The sequence below is a fragment of the Bos indicus x Bos taurus genome, chromosome 9 (assembly GCF_003369695.1).
Source record: "Bos indicus x Bos taurus breed Angus x Brahman F1 hybrid chromosome 9, Bos_hybrid_MaternalHap_v2.0, whole genome shotgun sequence".
In the NCBI taxonomy this organism is placed as follows: Eukaryota; Metazoa; Chordata; class Mammalia; order Artiodactyla; family Bovidae; genus Bos; species Bos indicus x Bos taurus.
In genome coordinates, this window is record NC_040084.1 from 91768303 (window position 1) to 91787784 (window position 19482).

At 40.4% G+C, this 19482-nt stretch overlaps 1 protein-coding gene across 3 annotated transcripts in view; it reads left to right on the plus strand.

Annotated features, from left to right (window-relative positions):
• The window catches only part of SCAF8 (SR-related CTD associated factor 8), an 86961-nt gene that overhangs the window by 23878 nt on the left and 43601 nt on the right, over window positions 1-19482 (plus strand). For all 3 annotated transcript variants that reach the window (XM_027551910.1, XM_027551912.1, XM_027551911.1), the window contains one exon: window positions 17847-17930. In XM_027551910.1, the coding sequence (XP_027407711.1) occupies window positions 17847-17930 (84 nt within the window). The remainder of the gene's footprint in view (window positions 1-17846; window positions 17931-19482) is intronic.

Sequence of the window (19482 nt, forward strand, 5' to 3'; positions counted from 1 at the left end):
TTTTGGTGCTCTCAGAGGAGATGAGCGCACATCCTTCTACTCCACCATCTTGAACCAGAACTTGTACAGATTTTTAACTGTGGATTCAAGGTGTCCACTGAAAAGAGCACAATTTGAGAGTTGTGAGTTAAGTTTATCTGGGGCAAAATGATTGATTGCAGCCAGGGAGGCAGCACATCAGATAGCTCTGAGAGACTGCTCCAAAGAGGCAGTGGGAGGACCATCAATACATGAGGTTTTGGTGAAGGTTGAGTTCAGTACCGTTAAGCACTCGTTTTACAAAAGGTTTTCTGCTAGTTCCAGAGCATCAGATGTTACCATGAAGGGGTTTAGTGCTTTTCTAGGTATGAGGGGCCGAAAGGATTGAGATTATAATGTTCCTAGAAACTAAAGACACAGTGCGTCACTCCCCTGAATTCCCTCAGGGGATGTTGAGGGTCAGCAGCTGCAGCAGCACAGGGTTCAGTCTCTGCAGAGGCAGATGGCAAGTACCCTTGCTCAGCTGTTGGCAGTGTAATTGGTAAGTGCCAATTTGTAGCTGACAAAGGCTTTTTATAAGACCCTTATAAATAAGTTATTTACATGTAAATGTACTTATCATATTGGAGAAGGCAATGGCACCCCACTCCAGTACTCTTGCCTGGAAAATCCCATGGACGGAGGAGCCTGGTAGGCTGCAGTCCATGGGGTTGCTGAGAGTCAGACACGACTGAGCAACTTCACTTTCACTTTACACTTTCATGCATTGGAGAAGGAAATGGCAACCCACTCCAGTGTTCTTGCCTGGAGAATCCCAGGGACGGGGGAGCCTGGTAGGCTGCCGTCTGTGGGGTCGCACAGAGTCGGACATGACTGAAGCGACTTAGCAGCAGCAGCATACTTATCATATGCAATGCATATTTGCAAATGCTGTGAAATGGGAAGATTTACCATATCCAAAGCTATACAGTATATATTCCCATCCTTGTGTCTTATTTTTGGCACTTAGTGATCCTCCAGTAGGAAAGCACGCAGTCTGTTGAGATTTTAATGCATTCCCATTAGAAAATAGCCACTTCTTCAGTCCTTTGTGAACATTACTGCTTGTCAGGAGAGGTTTGTTGATGAATATGCTGTACATGTAAACCGTTTAGAAGCAGAATCATAGCTGTCACAGGCATGCTCTCTTTTCCAGTCCATTTCACTTCCATTTTCTTTTTTTTTTTTAATTTTATTTTATTTTTAAACTTTACAATATTGTATTAGTTTTGCCAAACGTCGAAATGAATCCGCCACAGATATACCTGTGTTCCCCATCCTGAACCCTCCTCCCTCCTCCCTCCCCATACCCTCCCTCTGGGTCGTCCCAGTGCGCCAGCCCCAAGCATCCAGTATCATGCATCGAACCTGGACTGGCGACTTGTCTCATACATGATATTATACATGTTTCAATGCCATTCTCCCAAATCTCCCCACCCTCTCCCTCTCCCACAGAGTCCATAAGACTTATCTATACATCAGTGTCTCTTTTGCTGTCTCGTACACAGGGTTATTGTTACCATCTTTCTAAATTCCACATATATTCGTCAGTATACTGTATTGGTGTTTTTCTTTCTGGCTTACTTCACTCTGTACAATCAGTTCCATTTTCTTTATTAAACCTTTTGTTATTTCTGACTACATTTCATTTGTCTGAATGCCCTTCCCAGTAGCATTTTTTATTTTGGCACTGAAATATATTCCCTGTGTTCTTATTTTCATGAGGCAAAGTCTTAAGGTTCTCATGGATCCCGCAGTTTCTGAATACTATTTTAGTAAGTTACTCTTTTTTAAAATGCATGTGGGAACATGAGAGGGGAAAAAATAAAGGTGCTCAGGCACTAATTGTTGACCTTACACAACTTTTTAATATATGCATTTCAAATTAGTGTCTCCAAAAAATTACCTGTGAGTCAGACACGACTGAGCAGCTGAACATCACCACCACATTTCAGAGACCTTTGAAATCATTAGTGAACTATCAGAGCTGACAATGGTAAATCTCAGAATATCGAGAATCTATTGTTGTTGTTCAGTCACTCAGTCGTGTCTGACTCTTTGTGGCCCCATGGACTGCAGCACACCAGGCTTCCCTGTCTTTTCACTATCTCCTGGAGTCTGCTCAAACTCATGTCCATTGAGTTGATGATCCATCCAACCATCTCATCCTCTGTCGCCCCCTTCTCCTCCTGCCCTCTATCTTTCCCAGCATCAGGTCTTTTCCATTGAGTCAGCTCTTGGCACAAGGTTACCAGAGTATTGGAGTTTCAGTCTCAGCATCACTCCTTCCAATGAATATTCAGGACTGATTTCCTTTAGGATTGACTGGTTTGATCTCCCTGCTGTCCAGCTGTCCAAGGGACTCTTCAAGAGTCCTCTCCAGCCACCACAGTTCTAAAGCACCAGTTCTTCAGTGCAGTATGCAGCCTTTTTTATTGTCCAGCTCTCACCTCCATACATGAATACTGGAAAAACCATAGCTTTGACTAGACGGACATTTGTAGGTGAAGTAATGTCTCTACTTTTTAATATGCTATCTAGGTTTGTCATAACTTTTCTTCCAAGGATGAAGCGTGTTTTAATTTCATGGCTGCAGTCACCATCTACAATTATTTTGAAGCCCAAGAAAAGAAAGTCTTACTGTTTCCATTGTTTCCTCATCTGTTTGCCAAGAAGTGATGGGACTGGATGCTATAATCTTAGTTTTTTAAATGTTGAGTTTTAAGCCAGCTTTTTCACTCTTCTCTTTCACCTTCAAGAGGCTCTTTAATTCTTCTTTGCTTTCTGCCATAAGGATGGTGTTGTATAATACTACAGCAATTGTGTGTCTATTACCCTCCCTTTCCACTGTAGTAGATTGTTAGATAGTTGGGGTGAAGGTCTTCATGTTACCTTTTATCCCCTCAAGAGCTTAATGTATTGTGCATATCTACAGTGGCTTATCAGTGGATATTGATTTAAGTCACTGATTAGCTTTGACCTGTTAATTGGTTCAGTTTGGCTTCATATTTCTCAGTTCTTTGTTTTAGTTGGTTTTACCTGGAAAAAACTTAGTGATCTGAGAAAGGTTATTTTGTGAGTGCTTATGATTAACTCTCAAAGTAAATTTGAAAATAAGTATACAAGGGTGATTATGATACATCAGTCATAAATTATGTTGGCGATTGTTTCAGAGACATTCTGCTTCTTTGAAATAATTCTTTATTTCCATGGATACTGGCATAGGGTTGTAGATACAGGGTTGCAAAGATTATTAAAAGTAAAGTTTGGGGGAATGGCGAGTTAAGAAATGTACACCATCAGTCTGGCCTTGGCATTCTGCTCCTTTGAGCCAAATAGATCTGTTGCATTCAGGTGCATTTAGATATGAAGAAGCTGGATACATTTCTTTTTCTAGCTGGAATTTGTTTACATGATTATCTTTAGAACCTAGTAAGCTAATTTATCATTTAAATCAGTTTCTATCTGACTGATGTGTGCAAGGAACTACTTTAGACATTGCAGAGGATATAAAAAAAGACTGATATTGGTAAGTGTTTATTGAGAATTTGTAGTATGTAATGTCATTGTTTTCTGAAGTGGATGGATGAATGGAGATATTGGGAAATGGACCAAACAGGAAACAGATTATGGGCAAAACAATTTTACATTGTGATTAAGTTGCCATGAAGAGAGTGAGCAGGGTGTATAACACTTACAGGAGGAGAAGGATCTGTGTCTATTTTGTCTGCACACATATATAAATACATACATAGCACTGTTGGCGGGGTATGGTTTTATTTTATTTATTTTTTAGGGTATGATTTTAGATACGAAAATTTCTCCCATTCCCATTCTTCTGATTACAACTAAGAAAAACAACTCTGAATTTTATACTTGTGTCTTTTGCATCTTTAGATCTTTGCTAATCTTTTAAAAAAAGAAAGAAAACAAAGATTGCCCTTTAAGCCTATCTTTTGGCAAGCTGAATTATCCAGAGAGAAGTTAATCATGTTTTATTTTCTGTATAATTAATTTTAGTATTACTTTCTACCTACAAGTGTGAGCTAGAGCAGTGCTTCTCAAAATTATTTTTTTTGCTGCAGCCCATTGTAAGAAATATAGTTTGTATCATGAGCCAGTAGTTACATATGTAAATATATAACAGGGAAAAAAATCTCATCAGGGATTAGTCATTGTGCTTTATTATTTTCCATTTTGTTCTGTTTTGTTTGAATTGGACTAGAATTACCTTGAGAACCTTTTTATTTAGTAGGTTAAATTATAACTTGAAGGAAAGTAAAAGATGAAGAAAAGATATATTCTATGGTGGAAGGAATGGTGTGAAATGGAAAAAGAAATGTGTGATAAGACTAAAAAATTGTCTATGTCGAATAAATCGTATTCAGTTTTTAGAAATTTTTCTGAACATTTTTCCTGGTCTTGTTTTTGCACTTCTTTTATTTATGAAGTTGCAATTATATAAAGTGAAAGTGAAGTTGCTGAGTTGTGTCCGACTCTTTGCGACCCCATGGACTGTAGCCTACCAGGCTCCTCCATCCATGGGATTTTCCAGGCAAGAGTGCTTAGTAAAATTTACAGCTATTGGATACAATGGTATACTATCATTTCCCTCAAGATATTGTATTTTTCACTTCTGACATTTTCATTTGGTTCTTTTTTGTAGTTTCTCATTCTTTGCTGAAAACATAGCATTTATTGGAAGAGTTTTCTCCTTTACCTTATTTGTAATGATTATAACTTCTTTAAAGTTCTTAGTGATAATTGCAACAGAAGCACTATCTTGTTGTTAGCATCTGTTGGTTATTTTTTTTCCCTTGATCAGTGTGGACAGATTTTCTGGGAGAGTGGGTGAGTGAGTGAGAGCGAGAGAGCGAGACAGAGTGTGTGTGTGTGTTTTGCTGTGTCAAATACATTTGGCTCATATACTGGATATTTTCAGTATTGTGTTACTTTATTCTCTGAAAAATGTTGATTTTTGTTTAGCAGACATTTAGGTTGGTTTGATTCAGGATGCAAGTTCTGTCTTGCCTTTTTCAGTTCAGTTCAGTCCCTCAGTCATGTCCCAACTCTTTGCTACCCCATGGACTGCAGCACGCCAGGCCTCACTGTCCATCACCAACTCCCAGAGTTTACTCAGACTCATGTCGATTGAGTCAGTGATGCCATCCAACCATCTCATCCTGTCGTCCCCTTCTCCTCTTGCCTTCAATCTTTCCCAGCATCAGGGTCTTTTCAGATGAGTCAGCTCTTCGCATCAGGTGGACAAAGTATTGGAGTTTCAGCTTCAACCTCAGGCCTTCCAATGAACATTCAGGACTCATTTCCTTGGATTGACTGGTTGGATCTCCTTGCAGTCCAAGGGACTCTCAAGAGTCTTCTCCAACACCACAGTTCAAAAGCATCAATTCTTCTGCGATCAGCTTTCTTTATAGTCCAGCTCTCACATCCATACATGACCACTGGAAAAACCATAGCCTTGACTAGACGGACCTTTTTGGCAAAGTACTATCTCTGCTTTTCAATATGCTATCTAGGTAGGTCATAACTTTCCTTCCAAGGAGTAAGCGGCTTTTAATTTCATGGCTGCAGTCTCCATCTGCAGTGATTTTGGAGCCCCCCCAAAATAAAGTCAGCCACTGTTTACCCCATCTATTTGCCATGAAGTGATGGGACCGGATGCCATGATCTTCGTTTTCTGAATGTTGAGCTTTAAGCAAACTTTTTCACTCTCCATTTTCACTTTCATCAAGAGGCTTTTTAGTTCCTCTTCACTTTCTGCCATAAGGGTGGTGTCATCTGCATATCTGAGGTGATTGATATTTCTCCCAGCAATCTTGATTCCAGCTTGTGCTTCTTCCAGTCCAGCGTTTCTCATGATGTACTCTGCATATAAGTTAAATAAGTAGAGTAACAATATACAGCCTTGACATACTCCTTTCCCTATTTGGAACCAGTCTGTTGTTCCATGTCCATTTCTAACTGTTGCTTCCTGACTTGCGTACAGGTTTCTCAAGAGGCAGGTCAGGTGGTCTGGTATTCCCATCTCTTTCAGAATTTTCCACAGTTTATTGTGATCCACACAGTCAAAGGCTTTGACATGGCCAATAAAGCAGAAATAGATGTTTTTCTGGAACTCTCTTGCTTTTTCAATGATCGAATGTCAGTTCAGTTTTCAAAGCATTTCTTACGCTGTTTGGATGTGCTCAGCATTTGTGCCACTCAGTTGTCTGGGTTCTGGGTAGTGGTTTACATAGGTATTAATTCTCAAAGCCTTTTCACGGCTTCTTTGGGTCTGTTTCACGCAGGCGCATTTCGGATGAGTCCAGGACTTCAGTTGGTGCACAGATTCAGGGGCGCCCCTTCTCTAGTTCTCTCTGGGATTCCCCTTCTCTCTCCAGATCCCAGTGCATCCTTTTCCCTGTTCTCTGGCCAGAAAGTTAGCCTTCAGAGAGAAGTGACAAGAAAAAGAAAATGGTGTTTTTTGGGTAGTATGGGCCTTTTTTCCTGTCTGGAGATGGCTTTTCTCTTGGGTTTTTGGTGCTGAAGTGGCACCAGTGGCTCACCTTTAACACTTAGCAGGGCCTGGGAAGATCAGGGGGAGCAGGAGTTTTTCTTCCCTCACCCCAGCCTCCCCCCAGTAGCAGGGAAGATTCCTTTTACCTAGTCTTTTGGGTGGCTGAAGGGGATTTCCCTTCAGTGCTTTTGATTGTAGTATGGGCTTCCCTGGTGGCTCAGAGGGTAAAGCGTCTGCCCGCAATGCGGGAGACCTGGGTTCAATCCCTGGGTCAGGAAGATCCTGTGGAGAAGGCAGTGGCAACCCACTCCAGTACTTTTGCCTGGAACATCCCATGGATGGAGGAGCTTGGTAGGCTACAGTCCATGGGGTTGCAAAGAGTTGGACACAACTGAGCGACTTCACTTTTTGATTATAGTATTGTCTGCACCATTTGATAACGCCAGCTCTGGGATCAAAGCCAGAGACAACAGAGGAACACAGAAGACCGTGAAATTTACTTCAACATCCACACGCAGCTCCCTCCCCCGCTGTAACTAGTCATTATTCAAGTTTAACTCCAGTCGGTCTGGTGTCCCCTTTTCAGAGTTCTCGTGTAGCTAGTTACTTTTTTATATTAGTCTGTAGGGTTTACTTTTGACAGTAGGGGAGAGACACCACAGTTGCTTACTCCGTTTTGACTAACTCCTGTGTACTTTTTTAACTTAAACTTTTTATTTTGTACTGGAGTAGAGCCGATTGACAGTATTGTGGTAGTTTTAGGTGAACAGTGGAGGGACTCAGCCATGCATATGCATGTACCCATGCTCCCCCAACTCCCCTCCCATCCAGGCTGCCACAGAACATTGAGCAGAGTTCCGTGTACTATATGGTAGGTCCTTGTTGGTTATCCATTTTAAACATAGCAGTGTATATATATATTCATTGGGCTTTCCTGGTAGCTCAGTGGTAAAGAATCCACCTGTCAATGCAGGAGACCTGGGTTCGATCCCTGGATCAGGAAGATTCCCTGGAGGAGGAAATGGCAACCCACTCTAGTATTCTTGCCTGGGAATCCCATGGACAGAGAGGAGCCTGGAGGAGCCTACAGTTCTTGGGGTCGCAAAAGAGTCAGACGCAACTTAGCAACTAAATAACATGTCTATTATAAACTCCCTAACCATCCCTTCCCCACACCCCCCCACTGCAAACCCTAAGTTCCTTCTCTAAGTCTATGAGTCTTTTTCTGTTGGTAAGTTCATTTGTATCATTTCTTTTTAGATTCCACATGAAAGGGATGTCATAGGTTATTTCTCCTTCTCTTTTTTTTAAGAGTGTTTTTTAACCCCATTTATTCCAGGCACTTGGAAAGGTTGTATAAATTTGAATGTTGAATGAAAGGACCATGCAGATAAGTTCTTGTGGCCTGTATTTAGTTTTCTAAAGGATAACCTTTTGGGGGAGAGTTGATAGTTTTTCTTCGTTACTAATGCAGTGTTAAGTGTTCCTTTTTGACAGTATTCAGAACTGTAATATTAACCTTAGATGTCTGTCATGCTTGAGAAATGAGGTATTCTGCTTTCATGCATTGGAGAAGGAAATGGCAGCCCACTCCAGTGTTCTTGCCTGGAGAATCCCGGGGACGGCAGAGCCTGGTGGGCTGCCATCTGTGGGGTTGCACAGAGTCGGACACGACTAGCAGCAGCAGCAGCTTAATAATAAGCTAATTATTTATGTGAAACTGCTTGTAGCTGATAGTTAAAGATAATTATTATGAAGGATATAAACATTTGTGTTCGTTACAGTACTCTTGTTGGCACCTTTATATATATATGACCAAATTCTGGCCCCGCCCCCCGCCATTTTTTAAACTAGAGAATTTCTCCTTCTCTCTCCAAAAGCTTGGTATATAGATTTGATCTTATTGGATAGATTTTTGCATAATTCAGATTTAAAAATTTTTAAATAGGCGTTTCCTTTTTATAATATCTTATAATTTAAAGGGATTCTGGTTTTGACATTCTGAGAAAGATGTACAATACTCTTCCCCATGTCACGTTGTTACCTTCATTGTTTACTCAACTATACTGTCCAAGGTGTGTCTGTTTGTTCATTGGAACGTTGTCCATCTCCAGAAGCAGCCCGGCAGTTCGTGAGAAGGGACTATATATACTTGCGCTCTATTGGACCCATAGTGCCTGGCATTAATTGAGTATCTTTGGAATGAGTGATGAATTGTTGGATTATGGGTGATTTCAGAGAAGGCAATGGCACCCCACTCCAGTACTCTTGCCTGGAAAATCCCATGGATGGGGGAGCCTGGTGGGCAGCAGTCCACGGGGTCGCTAAGAGTCAGACACGACTGAGCGACTTCACTTTCACTTTTCACTTTCATGAATTGGAGAAGGAAATGGCAACCCACTCCAGTGTTCTTGCCTGGAGAATCCCAGGGACGGGGGAGCCTGGTGGGCTGCCGTCTATGGGGTCACACAGAGTCAGACACAACTGAAATGACTTAGCAGCATGGGTGATGTGCATATTTTGCCGTCTACATGCTTTTTTTTTGCATTTTTCAGTTTTTCCATTCTAAAATATTTTTATAACCAGAAAAAAAACTTATTAAGACTTTTTTTTAATATTATTTTTTATGTTCTCTCACTGGTTTTTAGATGTCACATCTCAGGTTTTGTGCTTTGATGTTTGCAATTATTTTAAGGGCCCCCCCCCTTTTTTTTTCTTCCTTTAAGATGCATTTGAAACTTTGTTCTGAAGTTGTCATAGTGTGTTAATGTTAGTCCCTCAGTCTTGTCCGACTCTTTGTGACCCCATGGACTGTAGCCCAACAGTCTTCTCTGTCTTTGGACTTATCCAGGCAGGAATACTGGGGTGGGTAACCATTCTCTTCTCCATTTGAACCACCAGGGAAGTTTCCATACTGTCACAGGATTCAGTATAAAATTGGGAGTGCTGCCTTGGTTAAAAGCCTGATGTGATGGTCCTCACAGAATCTGTGATATGTCTTTTACTTAGCCTTTGCTCTTTAAAACATTCTGTTTGCTCAAGAATATTGCTGCTTCAGTAGAAATTAACCCAAGTTTTTGGAGAGTTTTGTTTTACTTTTTACAGAGATATGCTTTCAGAACCTTAGGAAAAAGTCAATATTGTTCACATTATTCTTGCAGAATATGATTTTCTTCATGTTGAATCTACTACTGTTAGTCTAATGTTAGTGTTCTCTGGTCACATTTTGTTATGTCCTGTGTGTCTGATTTTATATGTCACTTTGTTACATGCTTCTGGTATCAAACTTTTTTTTTTTTTTTGGTATCAAACATTTTTATGTTGTGTTCCAAACCAAAATTAATATGGAAGATTGTGTCATATAAAGAAAGGAGACCTTATATATTAGGGAGTGAGAAATTTTGGATATAGAGAATATATAATTTTTGATTTGTTGAGGCAGAATTTGTAATGAAGTGTATTGATTTTCAGGTATTAAAGTTGGTGAATATTATGCTCTTTAAAATGACTATCAGTGAAACTAGACTGTTACTCAACTTTTCATTCCTATATGCAGAATACTGAGTTTCTGTTTTTTAAAGTTATTTAGGAAAAGGCAGAGAAGTTTTTTATTTTGAAGTTATAGTTTCTGCTTTGAATTATAAAAATGATTTTTTTTGCAAAAATATTTATGTAAAGTAAAAAGTCTGTACAGTCAAGTTAGAAAACTTCAGATAATCACTCACAGCTTTCTTCTGCTTTATTCATTTTCTGTTGCTGTGTGACACATTGCCACAAATTCAGCTCGAGGCTTAAAGCACCATGTGTTTATTTCACAGTTTCCATGGATCAGAACCAGGTACGGGTTAGCTGGATCCTCTGCTTATGGTCTCAGCAGGGCGAGGTCAATGCGTCAGCAGGGTTGTGCTCTCATTTAAGATTTGTGCTCTCCTCTCCCCCGGTTCATTCACATTGTTGGGAATATGGTTTCTTAGCGTTGTAGATGGATCGAGGCCTCATTGTATTTGCTGGGTGGGGGTGGAGGAGTCCCTGAGTTCCTAGCAGCCACCCTCGGGTCCTGCTTGTCATGTAGCCTTCTCACGTGTGTATTCACATGGCCATAACGGGGCTAGTTCTCTGGTGTCTCTCGTGTGCATGTGCTAAGTCGCTTCAGTTGTGCCGGACTCTGTGTGACTTTATGGACTGTAGCCTGTCAGTCTCCTCTGTCCATGGGATTCTCTAGGCAAGAATACTGGAGTGGGTTGCCGTTTCCTCCTCCAGGGAATCTTCCTGACCCAGGGATTGAACCTGTGTCCCTTATGTCTCCTGGATCGGCAGGTGGGTTCTTTACCACCAGTGCCACTTAGGAGGCCCAGGAGTCTCTTCTTAGGAGGGCATAGTTCTGCTGGATGAGGACTTCACTCTCAAGACCACGTGCCTGTGTGCTTGCTCACTCGCTGAGCTGTGTCTGAGTCTCTGCGACCCTGTGGACTGTACCCCACCAGGCTCCTCTATCTGCGGGATTTCCCAGGGAAGAGTACGGGAGTGAGTTGCCGTTTCCTTCTCCAGGAGTTCTTCCTGACCCAGGGATCAAACCCTGCATCTCCTGCATTGGCAGGCGGATTCTGTACCACTGCATTGCCTGGGAAGCCCACCCCTCCATCAAGGCTGTTTCCAAGTACAGTTGACTTTAACAACATAGGTTTGAACTGTGAGGGTTCACTTACATGTGGAAATTTTTCAGTGGTAAATAGTACAGTACTACGCAACCTGTGGTTGGTTGAACCCATAGATGTAGGACCTTAGGTAGTAAGGACTGACTATAAGTTGTGTGTGGATTTTTGACCATGTGGAGGGTCATCATCCGTAACTCTTGGGTTGTTCAGTGGTCACTACACAGTCACACTAGGGGTTGGGACTTCAACATATGAGTTTTGGGGACAGATACACTCTGGAAGGCCAGGATTGGCCTTAGAATTAGAACAGGGTTGTATTAAAATATAATTGTTATATTTTTCAGAATAATGTATGCATGTAATTTTTTTTCAAGTACAAAAGAGATTTTATTGGAATCTCTTCCTTCTCATCCTATGGTGGATCTCCAAACAACTTCAGTTCTTCTGATAATGTTCATATCACTAACCAATAATTTTATATGTGTTTCTTTAATGTTCAGTTTTAGACATTATTTATTGACGTTTTGGATGAGGTGTTAGTTCATTGTGCTGCTCATGCTCTCTGAGTACCTTGATTTTAATGGATGAGACTCTGGATTTTTGCAGAGCAAGTTATTTCCCTCTTTGGCTGTATCTTGTGTATATTGTGGCTTGTGGTTTCCCCTTTGTTTCATCAGTTAACCAGTCCTCATCACGTTTCCACTTTCTGGAAGTAGGTGACAGCTTAACCTTTTCCCCTACTCGTAACACCTGTAAGAGATTATTCCTTTTTTACCGTGCCAGTAAGGGGAAGAAAAGGAAAAAGTGGTTAGCATGCTATCTTGGATCGAAAGTACTAAAATTGCGTCAGTTCCAGGAACTTCTGTGATTTCTGATTTCTAAGGGCATTTGAAGGATCCTGACTAGTATCCTCAAGGCCTAACGGACCACTGTTGGGAAGAATAAATTGGGTTGATTAACATCTTAGGTTCACACTTAAGTTTAATTCCTATTAGACCTAGAATCAGCAGTCTTGAAGCATAAGATTGATCTGTAAATGAGCAATACTTCACCCTAATTTGCTGGTTCTCTTGGATTTTTCATGTCATAAGTTTTTTGTTGCATTCTTTTCAGGGTCATAGTAGAATTCATTTACTATTGCTTAAATTGGAAAGGCACTAAACTTTTTGTAGTGAAGCGTTTGCTTGAAATAGCAAGCATGAAGTACAACATTTTGTTGAATTTTGGGTAATGAGCGTTACTCAGTACATAGATGAGGGAGCACCTGAATACACTTTGCAGGACATGAGATCGTTGTGTTTATTCAAAGGTAGACAAGTGAACGAAACTGTTTATAAGATTAAGAAATAAAATTGCCTGCTGTCTTGCCATTTCCACCACATCTGCAGTTAGCTTCCTCCATGAAGTCTTGAACCCCTCAAAGTCAAATACCATGAGGGTTGAAATCAACTTCTTTCAGACCCCTGTTAACATTGCTATGTTGACCCCTCCTATGAACCATGAGTGTTCTCAGTGGCACCAAGAATGGTGAATCCTTTCCAGTAGGTGTTCCGTTTACTTTGCCTAGAACCATTAGAGGAATCACTATCTGTTGCAGCTATAACCTTACTAGATATATTTCTTATTAAGACTTGAAAGTTGAAATGAATCCTTGGTCGAAAGTTGAAATGAATCCTTGATCTATGAGCTACAGAATGGATGTTGTGTTAGCAGTCATGTGAACACCAATCTCCATCAGAGCTCTGGCATGATCAGATGTGTTGTTGATGAGCAGTAATATCTTGAAAGGGTTTTTTTCCTGAGCAGTAGATCTCAACGATGGATTTAAAGTATTTTCAGTCAGCCACATTGTACATAGATGTGCTGTCATCCAAGTGTTGTTGTTCCAGTTAGAGAGCCCAGGCATAGAGGATTGAGCATGATCCTTCAAGGCGGTAGAATTTTCACAGGGTGGATGAGTATTGGCTTCTACTAGTCATTGGCTGCATTGGCCCCTTACCAGAGTGTCAGCCTGTCTTTTGAAACTTTGAAGGCAGGCATTGATTTCTCGTTAGCTATGAAAGTCTACCTGACTTCTTCCAGCTTAAGGCTGTTTTGTTTACACTGAAAATCTGTTGTTTATGGAGATTCCTTCATTAATTATTGAAGCTAGATCCTCTGCATAACTTGCTGCATCTTCTCCATCAGCATTTGGTGCTTCACTTGCGCTTTTATGTTGCGAGATGACTTCTTTGCTTAAATCTCATGAATCAGCTCTGCTAGCTTCACACTTCTGCAGCCTCCTCACCTCTCAGCCTTCAGAGAATTGAGCAGAGTAGAAACTTGCTCTGGCTTTGGCTTTCCGGAATGTGGCAGCTGGTTTACTCTTCTCTCCAGACTAAAACTTTCTCTGTATCCGCAGTAAGGCCACTTTGCTGGCTCATCATTTGTGTGTTCATTGGAGTCGCACTTAATGTCCTTCAAGAACTTTTCCTTTGCATTTACAGCTTAACTGGTGCAGGAGGCTTATTAGCATGTCCTCTTCACTAACTAACCCAGAGTTGCCACAGCCTTCAGTATGTCTGCAAAACACAGTGAAGTGAAAGATGCCTCTTATGTGATAGCAGCTGTGTAGCCTTCAAAGACTAAAATACGTGCTGTGCTGAACCCTGGCCTACTCAGTAGTGGACAACTTTAAAAGTCTTTGTTAGAAATAAGCTTTTTGGTGGGGTAGCCAGACAGCAACTAAGAAACTGTTTAGGTTAAAGATTCCTCAGGCCTTGATTAAAGTCATTAGAAACGGATTTGATTTGAAGTTATTTTCAGATCTAAAAATACTCATTTCATATGGTGCCTACAAGTGATAAAGTAGAAAATTTAAATGTTACTGATTCTTCAGTGTACCTGAAGGGAGTTGGAAAAACAAAAGAATACCTGAATTGGACTGAAAAGCCAGGCTGCTGTTTAGTATCTTTCCTGTGAATCAATAAGTCAATCTTTCCTGTGAATCAATAAGCCAAAGAAAGGGCAATACTGGGATGTTGTTAAATCTGAGTAAAGGCATTCTGTGAAGAATTAGATGACATGATCTATGCCTCTTCTCTGGTGATTAGATTTTAAGAAGAAGTGAGATTTTAGAGAATCTTGTTGGATAGTTAGTTGAAAGCATATGTATTAAGTGAACCTTTGAAAAGTACTTACTAATTGCTTAGTATTTCTCTAAGTAGTACTTTTAAGTTTTTGCAGTAGGTACATTTTTTAAAAGAGCGTCTCTGATAAGAGCTGACTTTTGACACTGTTGAAATGTTTTGTAAGTCTAAATTACATTTCCCCTACTTGGTTCTTCCCACCCCACCCCCAGCGCCTCCCTCCCTCCCAAAAAGAAGAAAGCTTTTGATCTGCTAGAATATGGACTAGTGCTTGATTGAAACTTTAGGGTGATTGAGACTTTAGGGCTTTACCACACAAAATGAAGTGAATTGTCAGCTCTGGGAAGACCTTGAGGCGTCTTCGTTGTCCCAGTAATATAAATTAGCGTGGAATGTCCCTTCAGGAACCTGAGGGAATAGGTGTTTGATGCACACTTGAATATTGTTCATTTAAATGGAAAATGCCTACCAAAGATAATTTTAATAATGGCTAACCCTGTTGAGTGATTTAAGTGTGTTTTAAAGCTTTATATGCAGTGTTTCTGTGAAATTAATATTTTTTCTATTTTGTAAATGAGAAAACTAAGGTTCAGAGGTTTGGCAGCTTGTAACATAGTTGGAATTCAAATTCAGGTGTTTCTGTGCAAAGCTTGTACAATCCTGTGTCTTATATGTATTTGTCCGCTTAAATTTATTCTTAACAAATTCTTATTCTCTATCAGACACTGAGGATAGAGTGGATAAAGGGAAACAAAGATGTAAGCAGAAAAGGCAGAGTTTCTGTTCTTAGAGCTTGTTTTCTAGTAGAGTAGTAGCAGCAGAAGTAGAGTGGTGCTCAGTCATGTCTGACTCTTTGCGACCCCCTGGATTGTAAACTGCCAGGCTCCTGACTGTCCATGGAATTATCCAGGCAGGAATACTGAAGTGGGTTGCCATTTCCTTTTCCAGGGGATCTTCCCAACCCAGGGATTAAACCCAGGGCTCCCACATTGCAGGTGGATTCTTTACCACTTAGGAGAGGGCAGGTCTGGATCTCAGATGGGCTGCAGTCTGTACCTGCCAACAATTTCTGGGAAATTGAACTTTGCTTTACACAGTTTACTGTAGATACTGCAGAACGTGTTCATGTTATTTTGCTCCTGGCGAGTTGACTTGCATGCAGTTAGATTTTATAAAACAGTCAAGTAGAAATTGAGGCCATGAGCATATTAAAATTTGGTGTGAGTTTAACAGAGGAGGCTTCTTAAAGGATATGATGAGATTGTGACCCTGGTTAGGATTACATCAACAAGTGGACACCTCTGTGGGAACTTAAAGGGAAAGATGTTTATATTTCTACCAGGGTTCATTTCAGCTTGCATAGTTCTTGGGGTACAGTTCACCTCTTACTGCTTAAACTCCTTTTAAAGGAACTTATATCATTTGTCTCATGATTGTCAGTCTTTGTCATCCTTTGGAACAGTCCTTTTAAAAATCAGATATTTGTTAAATAATCATACAAGTGTCACATAACTGTGATGAATGTTTCAAAGGTGAATGACAGTACAGTGAGGGTATAAAGGAGACAGTTCTGATTGGGCACATGTAGGGAAGGCTTTCCTCATTAGGAAAACCAGTGGGGATACCCTGGTTCTGTACCAAATAGAGGAAGGCTCTGTGGTAGGGAACTGAAAAAAGGCCATTGTGCCCAGGGCAAAGAGCTGGGGAAGGGCGCATGGCAGGAGATGAGACAGAAATTAAACCAGGCACGGGCATTGTTTACTTAGATTTTTGTTTGTGTAGCGAGTGGAAAATCATTGAACTTTTTAAGGTGGTAGAGGAGGTGGGTGAGTATCAGTCACCTGATCAGATCAGTTTTTGAAAAGATAGGCATGCTATCTCCATGTGAGAGCTGAAGGTAATTTGGATGTGGGTCATGGTGGTGGATGGAGGAAGAAGAGATAAATATGGGGAAAACTGGGTAAAATTCAGTAGAATTCAGTGATAAATAGGTTATAAGGGGTGCTGGAGCAAATACGTTAGAGGACTACCTAGTTGGTTAACCAGCTAAAGCTGTTTTGAATTGCTTTCATAGTCTGTTCCAGTTTTTTTTTTGGCTGCGCTGGGTCTTTTTGGAGAGGGCTTTTCTCTTGTTTGGCGAGTGGGGCTGCTCTAGTTGCAGTGTGCAGGCTGCTCATTGCTGTTGTCTTGTTGGGGAGCACAAGGGCTTTAGCAGTTTGGGCTCGTGGGCTCAGTCATCGTGGGTCCTGGGCTTCTAGAGCGCAGGCTCAGTAGTTGTGGCGGACGGATTTAGTTGCTCGGCGGCATGTCACATCTTCCAGACCAGGGACTGAACCTGTGTCTCCTGCTTTGGCAGGCAGATTCTCTACCACTGAGCCACCAGGGAAGCCCTGTTCAGGTTGGTTTTTCAGGATCATGATGGCCAAAGCTTGGTCTCTCGACTTCTAGTTAATTGTAGTTAAATTCCTAGCATTACCTAGTACCCACTTTTCATCCAGATTTGTTTAAGCTTAGTTGTCTTTTGGTTAATTCCCCTACCTTGTCTTCAATTGTTTTCTCTCTAAGCAGTAGTATTCTTTGCTTATATGAGAAATTTTAAAACAAATTTTGGGGGGAATGGTGGGATTGTTGCTAAACATGAGGTCTCTTGACTTCTGAAAGCAATTATATGGAGACATCCTTCACATACCACACAATTAACCAATTGAAAGTGTGTAATTCAGTGGGTTTTGGTATGGTTGTGCAGTCTTCACCTCAGTCCATTTTAGAATATTTTCATCACCTGAAAAAGAAATGCTGTACTCATAATCATCACTCCTCATTTCTCCCCAACTGGCCCAGCTGTGGACAGTCCCCAGTAGATTTCTTTTTCTGGACATTTCATATAAATGCGTTTCTATAACGTGGTCTTTTAAGTGCGACTTTTTTAACTGAGCCTGTTTTCAAGGTTCATCTGTGCTGTAGCATGCATCAGTACCTCATTCCATTTTCATGGTTAATATTTCATTAATTCGGTAGAACACATTTTGCTTATTCATTCCTCATCTGATGGACATTTAGCTACTTTCCAATTTTTAAATGAATTTTTAATAATGCTGCAGTGACTGTGTACAACTTTTTATGGGAACATATATTTTCACATCTGTTGGGTATATACCTGGGAGTGGAATTGTTGCCTCATACTGCATATTATTATGTTTAATTTTTTTAAGAACTGTCAAACTGTTTTCCAAAGCTGCTGTACCATTTTGCATTCCATTAGGGATATGTCAGGGTTCCAATTTCTCTACATTCTTGCTAACACTTGTCTGTCTCTTTGATTATAAGCAAGTAAGTGTAAAGTGATAATCTCATAGTGGTTTTAATTTGTATTTGCTTGATGGCTAATGATGCTGAACTTGACTTTTAAAAGAAAAGCAGCACTTTTAATTTCACTGAGGATGTAAAAATAGAAATGTTTGGTAATTTCATGTAATTGCATAGAGACCATTAGTTTTACTGTGTTTAAAATTTGTTCTTTTTCATCAGTTGTATTCCCTGAATGACTACAAGCCACCCATTTCTAAAGCGAAAATGACCCAAATTACTAAGGCAGCCATCAAAGCTATAAAGGTGAGTAACACTTTTTACTCTGCTGTTTTCAAAAGGAAATACTCCACTAATATTTTGGAGGAAGGTTAATTTTTACAGATTATGTATTTTCTTCATCTTTACAAAGTTAGTACATGTTCCAAGGTTGGAAAAACACAAAAATGAAAATCTGTCACGTACATACCCTCCCAACTAGAGATAAACATTTAATATTTTCATAAATATTCTTACACAAACTTTGAAGCAGTCATTTTCCCTTTTCATAGGTAAGATTTTGGATTCAGGCACATTGTGGAGAATGTGTTTAACACTGTTATTTGTCACACTGACTTTATAGAATCTTGAAATACTAGTTAAGAAGAGTTTTCTAAATAAAACTTAATGTGTTGGTTTTTTTATCCTATTGATTATACTATAGATTTGAAAATGGACCTTTATGGAAAATAATTGGATTACATTGTACATAGGACATTTAAACTCTGGGAAGAGGCCACAGGTATTTAGCTGTTACTTTGACACAGTAGTTTTGAACCTGTGTTGACATATGGGTACTGCTACTGCTTTGTCGCTTCAGTCGTGTCCGACTCTCTGCGACCCTGAAGACGGCAGCCCACCAGGTCCCCCGTCCCTGGGATTCTCCAGGCACGAACACTGGAGTGGGTTGCCATTTCCTTCTCCAATGCATGAAAGTGAAAAGTGAAAGTGAAGTCGCTCAGTCGTGTCCAACTCTTAGCGACCCCATGGACTGCAGCCTACCGGGCTCCTCCATCCATGGGATTTTCCAGGCAAGGGTACTGGAGTGGGTTGGCATTGCCTTCTCTGTGACTTATGGATACTTCTGAAAATCTCAGACGATTGGACTGTCCAGAGAAATACACACATATAAAAAATTTTGCCTCAGAAGGTTGGACTGTTTCTAGAGAAATGCACATATGTACAAAATTGTGAATAGAAGTTCTTGGCTTTAGGGACCTTCTGAAGCTCAGCCATAGACACCTCTCCACAATGTCCTTGTCCCCAAAGCTAAGACTCCCTATTCTAGTCTGGTTGTTAAAAGTGAGTATGAGTGAGTGCTTATTTTTAATTAAGTAGATCTGCTGTAGATTTTCAGTGATATGTTTTTCTACTCTGTGTAAGAACATCAGCCATAACCAGAGGCACCATTATTTAAGTAAGTTACCTTTATTTTTTTGTTTTTGTTTGTGTTTTTAGCCTCACAGAGGAGCTTTTTGAATTTTGGTTCCTCAACCAGGGATCCAGCCCTCGGCTCCCAGCAGTGAAAGCGCTAAGTCCTACCCACTGAACTGCCAGGGAATTCCCTGGATAAGTTATCTTTGAATAACAGCATTATCTGTTAGATTTAACAGATGATTCTTCATAGACAGTCTCTATTAGGAGAAAATTTAGATAGTTGATTTTGCAGCATTCTAACGGCCAAACCTTAGTTTTCATACTTGTAATCAATGTCTAAACAGTATTAGAGTTCAAATGTAGAATATGAAAGAGAGATAAGGACAGTGAGCAATAAACACGTTTAACCTGGAGAATTTTCTTCAAAGAAGTGATTTTTCAG